The sequence below is a fragment of the Culex quinquefasciatus genome, chromosome 2 (assembly GCF_015732765.1).
Source record: "Culex quinquefasciatus strain JHB chromosome 2, VPISU_Cqui_1.0_pri_paternal, whole genome shotgun sequence".
Taxonomy (NCBI): Eukaryota; Metazoa; Arthropoda; class Insecta; order Diptera; family Culicidae; genus Culex; species Culex quinquefasciatus.
The window spans coordinates 134,737,526-134,749,171 of record NC_051862.1 but is presented as its reverse complement, the minus strand read 5'-3'; the positions used below and the strand labels follow the sequence as shown (position 1 = coordinate 134,749,171).

General features: G+C 37.7%; 1 protein-coding gene across 2 annotated transcripts in view; it reads left to right on the top strand.

Annotated features, from left to right (window-relative positions):
* Window positions 1–10,763: 10,763 nt before the first annotated feature.
* The window catches only part of LOC6033756 (fez family zinc finger protein 1), a 94,726-nt gene continuing 93,843 nt past the window's right edge, over window positions 10,764–11,646 (top strand). The window contains exon 1 of one of the 2 annotated variants that reach the window (XM_038255736.1): window positions 10,764–11,446. In XM_038255736.1, coding sequence (XP_038111664.1) covers window positions 11,065–11,446 — 382 coding nt within the window. In that variant the 5' untranslated portion in view covers window positions 10,764–11,064. The remainder of the gene's footprint in view (window positions 11,447–11,646) is intronic. The other variant, XM_038255735.1, reaches the window with a different exon arrangement.

Genomic DNA, 11,646 nt, shown 5'->3' with positions numbered 1-11,646 from the left:
GCAGTGCTTCTGAGGACGCGCAGTCCTGTTTTTTCGTGATAATTTTCGTCTCTTTTGTGTCGCTATTTGTTTACATGGGGTGATTGGTTTTAGGTGATTGGGTTTAATTTTTTTTTTATTTTATCTTCTTTCTCTTCATTTCCTCAGTTTGAATTGCGATGCCTTTCCGTCGGGTCGTGTTTTTTCGCGTTCGTCGTCGGTGTGTTTTTGTTTTTCGTTTTTTTTTTTTTTTCGCGTGCGTGTTTGTGTGTAAAGATGCGGCTGGCTCTGGTTGTCATCGATGACAATTGAGCCAGTCTGATTTGCGGTGCCTTTCGGTCGAGTCGCAGGGTTTTTTCTCGTTCGTCGTCGGTGTGCAATAACAACAAAACCTTATCATACCATTTCAGCTCGATAAACATCGTAACTCGTCGTTCGCTTCGTTAAGCAGTACCCCACTAAACATGAATCATGTAAAACTCGTAAAAACATCTCAATTAAAAAGTCAGACTGTTAAATCCTTCATCATGTAATTACCAACAATTTTGGTTCTATCTTTCCACAGCCGGTTGTCTAAGATTAAACCATTTCAATTAAAAGTTAACAGCCGATAAACGGGAAATGTCTCATCCGCAGCATCCGATTGCTTGCCTTGAGAATAAAACATAATACCTTTCAACAAACACTATGATTTTGGGTCGCATCACCATCTTCTATGATGAATCCTGACCAAACACCCTATCCTACTAACAAGTTTTCAGGTTCCTGGCGCTCGTGGGGTGTAAGCACAGAGTAAATCAGCTGCCCTAGTAGCAACCTGCGCTAACTAACATTCCCGTCCCTTAAAATCGAGGTCTACAAACTGACATGGCGGGCGCCGTTGGTGGCCAATGACTGTTACCTATTCGCAACTGATCTAGCTTTAGCAATCATGGTGTTTTATCTTTTCAGCGCATTCATACATGCTGTTGATAAGGGAAACACCACTTGATCGTCGAAGCCTATGATCAGTAGTGCTGAAAGGATATTACGGTTCTGTTCAGCAACGGAGGGGCAACCATGGGTGATCTCTCATGCTCATGCTCATGCTCATGCTCAATTAAAAGTGGCGACAGAGGAATTGTATTTTTTCTTGTGTTTTTTAGCCATTTTTTTAATAATATATTCGTGGATCTGATAAAAAAACTTTACATTTTTTTCAAATCGTCTTCCTCAACTAGATCTTATTAAATTTCAATTCAACGATGATTAAAGAGCACAGAAAAGAGTTACTTTGTTCAGTACCGCACTCTCATCCCATAATTATGGGATTATTTCACCACAAGGCAGCAGCTTCAACCCCTCTTTTTGGCAGCAAGTGCCACCCTGCCAGCATAAACGTAATTCAGCTTTCATCGACGAAAGGGATGAGGGCGTTTTCCACCAGCTGCACGGTTGCTGATGTAACATCCCGATAAAGGATTAAATCGCTGCACGCGCGTTAAGGCTTAGGCAAGCCAAATTACATGCTCGAAATATGCTACCGAAAGACTGCTGCTCAATCATTTTGTGCTTCTTTTCTGTCATGATTGCGAGCAAAATCAATCCTTCCAGCAGAATGGGTTGCAGCTTTTTTTTTGTTCTACAGATGTACCGTGAAGATCGGCGAGTGTATCAAAAACAATCACTGTCAGGCTGAGCCGGGCGTTACTCGATCGACAAAACCCATCGACAGCATAAGCAAAGGACAAATTTCAAATATGTTGGTGGAAACACCTATTTTTGATCAATTCAGTTCAAGACTTAAACACAAAATTACAAAGAAGATTTATCTTCCAATTTTATCCAGTAGTCACAAAATAGGAGCACTCTCTCCACACTCTACATATGTGGGGCACATGTGCTGTTGATGCCTCAAATTGGCACTCTTGCGGCTGCTGATGATGAGCAGTTGTTTATTTGTTTATTTATTTTTATATTCACCCAAGCTCTCTCTCGCTTCAAGCACGATGTTGCAGAAGCGACGAGTGATTGATGGGGACAAAATCGAATCACACAAATTTTGCAAATTTGCCAAAATCCCCTCGCCATAGACGAGCCGCAATCGCTCGGATCAAGATTTGGGAGATTTGGATGGTAGAAGAGTGCGGATATGATTTATAACTTTGGTTGATTTTTAGCCTATATTGGCAGTACAGCTGCTGCAGTAGAATTTTAAAATATTTCAAATTCATGCTTGTCAACATTGTATTGAGATGATCGTGCAATCTTGTCGCATGTCGCAATATGATGATTCGTGAATAAACAAAAAAAATCCGGGTCATATTGAATCAAAACTGTTAACAATAGACGTGCGTTAGGGTGACAATAAAAAACGTCATTCGGGATATCTTCTGACATGATTCTTTAGGCAAAAATAAGTAACTGTGTCAATTTTGAGCAAAATCGGTCATGGTTTAAGAATCGCTATAAATCGTTAAAGTTGATAAAAAAATCTTTTCATAGAACAATTCCAACTCAAATCAGAAATTTTACTGGTACTTTTGTGCCCGACCCTATCCGATTTCAATGACATGTTTACACGTCAGACATGTTGTCCTAGGCCTATATAAGCTATTTTTGTGTACATGGAGCCAATTGTTCCCGAAAATGACATCTGAAAAGGGCGTAAGTTATTTAAATATTTTTATACTTTGTATAATTTGTATCGTATCAAAAAGTGGTCACAGACAAATTTGTAGGAAATTGGACGGCCTTTTTGAAAAAAAAAAAAAAATACGCTGAAAGAAAATTCACAACACTTCTTTGAGATTTTTAAATTTTTAATTTAAATTTAAATTTAAAGTTAAATTTTTAGGTGATGTCTCGATTTTTTTTCGTTCATAATTTATAAACAAAAACGTCTTCTTTAAATCGCTAATAACTCCACCTTCTAGCGGAATTTTGAAACTTTTGCTTTTCCACAGACAATTTTGCATTTTAACGACCCTTAAATTTTAACCGATTTAAATTTTTCTTGTCACCCTAACGTGCATGCAACACAACAAAAAGGCGTCATCCATAAAGTATGTCACGCTCTAGGGGGGAGGTGAGGTCTGAGCAAGTGTGACATTACGTGTTATAAGTATAGGAAAAGCATGACAAAGGGGGGGAGGGGGGTAAATTTTGGCTGATTTTAGCGTGACGTACTTTATGGATGAAGCCAAAGTGATGTAATTCGACTGCTTTTGCTTTTGGAGCAAGGACATTCTATAGAATCGATAATGACATTGAACTCGATAATGACATTTAAGAAGGGCGTAAGTTATTTATATATTTTTGTATTTCGTAATTTGAATATTGCTGTATCTCGAAGCCGTTGCATCGTATCAAAAAGTGGTCAAAGACAAGGAAATTTTACGGGCTTTCAAAAATACACTGAAAGAAAAAAACACTCCACTTTTATGAGATTTTTAAGATTAAAAGCCAAATTTGAAGGTTGAAGGTTGAAGGCCCACGATTTTTTCTCGCTCACAATTTTTGTGAACATAGCCTAAGATATTACAAAAAGACTCACGAAATATGCACAACGGAGCAACTCACCTAAAAAAATACAAAAATCATTTACTGAAACTGTTTTTTCTAAAGTGCGCTAAACATCAAAATTTTCAAAAATCGAACACGAGAGTCGATTCTCCAGACAATTTTACATAAATGTCTCCATTTTGACCATTGTCCTAAGTCCAATCCTTGTGAAGTTACAGCGGTTTTGAAAATAAAAATGTTGAAAAATAGGTTTTTTGGTGGTTTTTAGCAATTTCTATATGACAGACTTAATTTTTCAGTCTCGAAAATATTTTTACCGGAAAGCTTTCCCATAAGATTGTCTTTGACCACATTTCAATTGGATGTATGGGTTTACAGATATAAGCTAATTACTTTGCTCATAACTGAAAACATACAATTTTTTCAGTGTAGTAGAGTAACCTGGATAGTAAATTAGCTTAAATCATTAAAATAACGAGTTATTTTGAAAAGTGGTCAAAGACAATCTCATGGGAAATTGGACGAGCTTTCCGGTAAAAATACTTTCGAGACTGAAAAATCAAGTCTTTCATATAGAAATTGCCAAAAACCATACAAAAACCAATTTTTTCAACATTTGTATTTTTAAAACCACTGTAACTTCACAAGGGTTGGACTTAGGACAGTTGTCAATTTGGAGACTTAAATGTAAAATTGTCTGGAGAATCGACTCTCGTGTTCGGTTTTGAAAATCGTGATGTTTATAGCACTATTGAAAAAAAAAAACAGTTTCAGTAAATGATTTTTTTATTTTTTTTTAGGTGAGTTGCTCCATCCTGCATTTTTCGTTAGTCTTTTTGTAACATCTTAGGCTATTTTCACAAAAAAAAATTAACAACAAAAATCGTGGGCTCACCTTCAAATTTGACTTTAAAACTTAAAAGTCAAAAAATCCTATAAAAGTGGAGTGTTTTTTTTCTTTCAGTGTATTTTTTAAAGCCCGTCAAATTTCCTACCAGTTTGTCTTTGACCACTTTTTGATACGATACAACGGCTTCAAGTTACAGCAATATTTAAATTACGAAATACAAAAATATTTAAAACACTTACGCCCTTCTCAAATGTCATGATCGAGTGTAACTGGCTTCATATACACAAAAATGGTTTATATAAGCGTAGTATAACATGTCTACAAAGTTTCATTGAAATCGGAGAGGGTCGGGTACAACCGATTCCTTATTTGACATGGAATTGCTTTCATGAGATATTGGCCAGTCCTATAAATATATTAATTCAAATACGTTTCAAAAATGGTAAACTTATTGAAAAGTATCTTAAAACATTGATGGCAACTAAATGAATTCAAAATGTTTTAAAACACGTATCAGAAAGTATGTAGTTTTTATAGTACCAAAAGACAAAATAATAATTATTTAAGACAAATAAGACGTATCGAGCAGCACTAACGTCAACCGTCAATTGTTAATAAATAATACTAACGCGTTTTTGATGGCATATCACCGGGTACCGGAACGACACCCTTATAGCCTTAAGGTACGTACCAATCCATCGTTCAATATGCATTGTGGCGTAGTATTCATTTCCCACCATTCATTACCCACCCCCGCATGAAGTTTTTCCGCTCCGGAGGTGATGTCGTGGCGTGCGCGCGCCCTTACCGGAAAGTGGGAATTAAAATTACGTTATAACTTGGTAGCGAACCACCACCCATGCAAGTGTGTGTGTGATTGTGTGTGCATGCATATGGGTAATTCTCCGCCAACTCACACAGCAGTTGCCCCGACCCCTCTTCGATTTGCGTGAAACTTTGTCCTAAGGGGTAACTTTTGTCCCTGATCACGAATCCGAGGTCCGTTTTTTGATATCTCGTGACGGAGGGCGGTACGACCCTTCCATTTTTGCACATGCGAAAAAGAGGTGTTTTCAATAATTTGCAGCCTGAAACGGTGATGAGATAGAAATTTGGTGTCAAAGGGACTTTTATGTAAAATTAGACGCCCGATTTGATGGCGTACTCAGAATTCGAAAAACGTATTTTCATCGAAAAAACACTAAAAAGTTTTAAAATTATCCCATTTTCCGTTACTCGACTGTAAAAATTTTGGAACATGTCATTTTATGGGAAATTTAATGTACTTTTCGAATCTACATTGTCCCAGAAGGGTCATTTTTCATTTAGAACAAAATTTTTCATTTTAAAATTTCATGTTTTTCTAACTTTGCAGGGTTATTTTTTAGAGTGTAACAATGTTGTACAAAGTTGTAGAGCAGACAATTACAAAAATTTTGATATATATACATAAGGGGTTTGCTCATAAACATCACAAGTTATCACGATTTTACGAAAAAAAGTTTTGAAAAAGTTAGTCGTCATCGATCATGACCGTTCTTGGTCACCCGCGACAGACACGGACGACGAAACAAAGAGAAACGCAAAAAGTAACTTTTTCAAAACTTTTTTTCGTAAAATCGCGATAACTTGTGATGTTTATGAGCAAACCCCTTATGTCTATATATCAAAATTTTTGTAATTGTCTGTTCTTCAACTTTGTAGAACATTGTTACACTCTAAAAAATAACCCTGCAAGGTTAGAAAAAACACGAAATTTTAAAATGAAAAATTTTGTTCTAAATGAAAAATGACCCTTCTGGGACAATGTAGATTCGAAAAGAACATTAAATTTCCCATAAAATGACATGTTCCAAAATTTTACAGTCGAGTAACGGAAAATGGGAGAATTTTAAAACTTTTTAGTGTTTTTCGATGAAAATACGTTTTTCGGAATTCTCAGTACGCCATCAAATCGGGCGTCTAATTTTAAATAAAAGTCCCTTTGACACCAAATTTCTATCTCATCACCGTTTCAGGCTGCAAATTATTGAAAACACCTCTTTTTCGCATGTTCAAAATGGAAGGGGTCGTACCGCCCCTCCGTCACGAGATATCAAAAACGGACCTCGGATTCGTGATCAGGGACAAAAGTTACCCCTTAGGACAAAGTTTCACGCAAATCGAAGAGGGGTCGGGGCAACTTTTCCCGATTTCGTGTGAGTTGGTAGAGAATTACCCATATAGAATGTTGGTCGTAAAAAGAATACAGTCGTAAAAAAAGGAAGTCACGTGGCGCGTCTTGTTACAGCCATGAATTGATCGGCAAAAGGTTAATATTGGCTCAAGTGGAAAAAATAAAACAAACTTATCGATCGATCTTGTCAAACATCACCCGCCACCATCACCCATGAAGGGGGAGGGGGTGGTACGTTTGGGTGCCAGCTAATCATCATCATCCGCATGCATATATGATGGCAAGATAAACAAGGCCCTTTCGCTGGTCTATCGGTGGCAATTGAACACCGGATTATTCAATAAACGGCTGATTAAGACGACACAAATGCCCTGTTGACTTTTTACGACTTCCACCACTCCGCGGCTTGGGTTGAATCGATTGCTGAGCTGAAGCTGCTTAATTAATAAGTTATGGCTTTTAAATTACAAGTCAATAAAAAGTAAACAGGACGCCGGAACTGAAGCTAACTAGGTGATAGTCGATCAGTTATGTAATTATAAGAGTTTGTGTGTTCATAAACTTTGACTTTTAACAAGCTTAATTTCCAAAAACCATTTCAAGTTAGTGTGAAATCCTAAAAAGTTTCGGGATAGACTCATAATTACCAAAAACAACACCTCAAATTTGATTTATCTAATCAACAAGCTTTTCACCAAACACCTCATTCAATTTGCCAAATCAAGACAATCGCACATTCGTCACGTTACAGACTTCCAGTAATCACGTTCCTACAACCATGCATTGCCAGTATATTGCACAACATTTTAAAGGGCTGTAAAAAATTGATATCTGTGACGTTCCTAAAAATATCACCACCCGCAGTATCTGGTCCAAATCAGTGCAATAAAATAGCAGCCGTGAAGTCGATGAAAAAAAAAATCAAATCATTTTCGGTATCTCTTTGATTGGAAATTTTATGAGGCATTGCGCACCTCAAAATGTTCACTGGTACTTCCATCACATGTACAACAGCGTTTTGTGTAAGGTTTGACTAAGATTAGATAGCTTCTGGCAGTGGGTGAGCGCAAAAGAGTGGTGTTATCTCAGACGGATGTTTGTGGGAGAGGGTTGAATCAACATTTTGGCTTTGGGATTATAAAAATGGTGAAAAAAATTCAGCAGAATCACTCCTGAAATGCTGATCGTCATTCAAATTAAAAGTTTTATAAAGACCATTTACATTACTTTTAAATGATAAGTATTATAAAAACAAACTACATCACAATAAAAATACTTTGAAATACATAAGATGAAAACATTCTTGAAAGAAACCAAAAATTCAATCAACAAAACCTATTCCGAAATCATCAATAATTAATTATGTTAGTTCAGTGTTTGTTAAAATGTTGTTATATTTCATAATTGGTTGTGAAAAAAAATTCAAAATAACTTCATCAAACGTTTTCATCAAGCACACTTGCTGAAAGAGACATTTAGAAGAGGGTGCAATTTCAGAATTTGAAGAAAAAATTAGCCTTAGTTATGAGAAAACATTTCCCAAAAATTGGAATTGATATTTTAGGGGCCAAAATTGACCAAAAATACAGTTTTGCAAAATAGATTTATCTATATCTATGTACCACGACCCTTTTCGATTTTTTAAAACTTTGCTGAAATTAATTTAAGTTCCTTTTCATTTGTAGACATTTTCAGTAAATTACAGCTGGTTTTTAAAAGAAAGTGTCCACTTGGTTAATGGATGGTCCCTAAGACATTTCTCACGATTAATATTTTAAAAAACATGGGCTGGGTGAAAATGGTTCTATTTTCGAAAACTAAGGGACTTTGATAGTCACTTTGTTTCTTATAAATTTCAGCCTTAAAGTGAGCAAATTGAATTAATTACGTCAAATTGATCGTTAAAGGATTTTTCTTATGTTTTATCTAAAAAAATACAATTATCAACTACACAGAAAAAAATGGTAATATTCATCAGAAAATGGTGACAGATTTTGTGGGCAGTTGGCCTGGCCGCTTTAACTTTTGTGATGTTTCAAAGCAATTTATTGCATTGGGGCACTGCAATTGTTAATAATGACAAGAGGATGCTAGGCGTTAATCAACCTAAGGCATTTTCCAGGATGCCCTCGAAAGACTGGCTGCGATAGGGTTAGATAGGGTTAGATTAGGTTAGATTAGAAAATGGTGACAGATTTTGTGGCAAAAAAAATTATTGATTTTACCCCAGAAAATGATGAATTTTCATCAGTTTTTGATGAATATTCATCAGGTTCACATTTTTTACACATTTTTTTACTCAAAAAATAGGTAATATTCAACCTACCAAATTTTCAACATTCCAAAATTCAACTTTTTTTTTCTGTGTAAGTTTATAAACCTTTAATAAATATGAGGTACAGTAAATTGAAAGTACCAAGTTTAATCAAAATTCATTAGAAATTGTGCTGAATTTGTACTAAAAATGCCTATAAATCTGAAGATATTTTTGATTTCTGTTTTAATAACACCTTAAACTTATAACCTAGAAAAAAATATTGGCTGTTCTTAGTATAAAATTGTGATTTTTTTTCGAATCATGGGGGAATTGTTGTAAGGAATGAAAAAATAAATAAATAAATATCTCCCGGTTCCTCCAAGGGTGCAGAGTATTGGGGCCGGCATTTACAAAGCGGATTCAGTGGCAATTTTTACTCAACTAATCGATGCCTCTATGTTCTGATAGGAGTCCCAGAAACATTAGTGCAAGAGAGCACAGAGGCATCGTAATGTTAAAATTTTTTAGTGTGATTGTTAACATTGTTAACAACAAACTGCAACAATAAAACAAAAATGATGAAAAGGAAAATACAAAGCTGTTGAAAACATGCTGACTATGACTCTCAAAATACCTCAATTAAGAAAAATACATAACAAGGCATCGCAAATTTAATTTCAAGTTATTTTTTTAACTTGTTGTCCTCCCCTCGATTTCGACTACAGTCGAGGAACAAAAACTTTAAACGAAATTTGTACCAGCCTTACAATAATAAAAATATTCATGATCTAAAATTCATTCATGATTCATTATTTCGTAATTTTTATTCATTTTTTACCGTACTTCAGCAAAGTTTACATTATCTTGCTTGCATCGATAGCTCAACAGGACAGCGCATAGACTAGCCATCTTAAGGGCATCAGTTCGAAACCCGTAATCTAACAAAAGAGAACTCCAAGATCTGTAGGCTGTAGCGCTGATGATTTCGTGCACTCTCTGGTTTCTCTTGTTTCCTGAATAGCGCCACCAACATCGCTCCAACCAACCCAAAACAGAGCCATAAAACAAAAGTCGTTGTTTCTTTCCCAGACCATATGATCCGCGGCTCTCCGTTGCATCGCGAAATCATATCCAAAGCTAATCCATTGACACGGAACTCTACCAAGTGGGAGAAAAAGAGTTTGCTCTCTCTCTATTTTTCCACTCTCACGTTTTCCACCATCCACTTACACAACCACAGCTCAGCTTATTATCCTTTGCGCCGTCCGGAAGTGAATCCGCTCTCCGATTTTTCTTCAACCCCTGACAAAACAAAAGCCGAGAGATTGCGCTTTCATTCATCAAAGCTAGCCATCACACACACCACCAACACCACGTTGAAATCTGTTGCACAAATCTGCATTCTCTCACAGTAAGCTCCGCCCACGGTTCTCTCTCACACACTTGCTTGTGAAAGAAAATGGGGAAACTCACCTAAGCTGCTGTGGTGAGAGAGGGCGTGGCTTCACTACAAATCTGTTGCGCTTTGCCGTGTTATCAGTGCCGCTGGAGCAGATTTTGCTCTGATAAGAGAGCGGGGCGCTAGTGTGAGTGAGAGGGGTGCCCCGAGGGGCAAAATTGGTCCCCGATTCAGCAGGAGTCGGTCAGCTGTGCCGCTTTGAGGGTTAATCGAAAGGATTTGGTTGACGGTGTGGTGGTTGGACAAGTGCAAGTGTGTGAGTGAGGAAGCCTTCTCGCCGAAGGATTGTCGCGTAGGGATTCCAGTGCGAGGATTCTGTTGGTGTAAGTGAGAGGGAGTGATATGGGGTGAGCAGTGAGGAAGAACAACATAACTCATGTGCGAGCCCATCGTGGCAATGATTGAATTTATCAAGCAGGCGATGACGACGAAGAGGAGGATGAAAAAGAACGGTGGAAGAGCGCAGTTGATAAGCAAAGAGAGCAAGAGAGTTGTAGTGGTTGGTTGGTTGGTTGGTTGGCTGGACTGAATTGGAAATGGATGCGGGTGAAGCAGTATCACGGCGAACTCTGCTAGAGGCGGTACACACGATACGGTTCCGGTCTTTGAAGTAGTTCTACAGTAAAGCTTCGTAGTGACAGTGTTCGGCGCGCGATTTATCTGTTGTTTGCCCTGGCAAAGTCGAGATTTGCTGGCGTGGGGTAGTGACTTCGGTGTGTGATTTAAACGTGATTTGAGCAGGTGAACCGTTATGGCACAGCAATCCAGCTGAATCCAAGAAGCCAGTGTGATTTTATGCGTTTCGGTCAAGTCGGCAAAAAATCCAAACCCCAGCAACCATGATGGAAGTGAGTGAAGTTCCGCAGCAGCAACCCCAGCAGCAATCGCAGTTGCCGTTGGATTTCAGTGTAACCATGGTGAACATCAAGCTGAACAATGTGAACGTCAACGTGAACACCAACAACAACAGTATCAGCATACTGAACAATAACAACAACGGTGCGAGTGGGTTCGGTAGTGGAGGGAATGGTCGAAGTGGCGGCGAGGACCAGCAGCAGCACCATCATAGGGATGCGATGGGGTCCTTGCTGGCGGCACATCAACAACAGCAACAGAACGGTGGTGGGGCTGCGGGAAGTGGTTGCAGCAATGGCGGTGGCACCCCGGCCGCGCTGACAAGTGCGTTCAAAGTGGTGCTGCCGCGGGGGAAAGCCGACGGTGGTGAGTTTGATAAGATCGGCATGATCGGAATACTTAGTTTGAAAACTAAAATAATTAATTCATTTGTTTTTGCGTTTAAATACCAACTTAACCAGAATTTTTAAAAAGTATTCTGATAGAAAACTTATTCACTCAACCTAAACTAAATAGGAAATGTTTCTTATCATTGAATTAGCGAATCATATGTAGATTTGGTATCA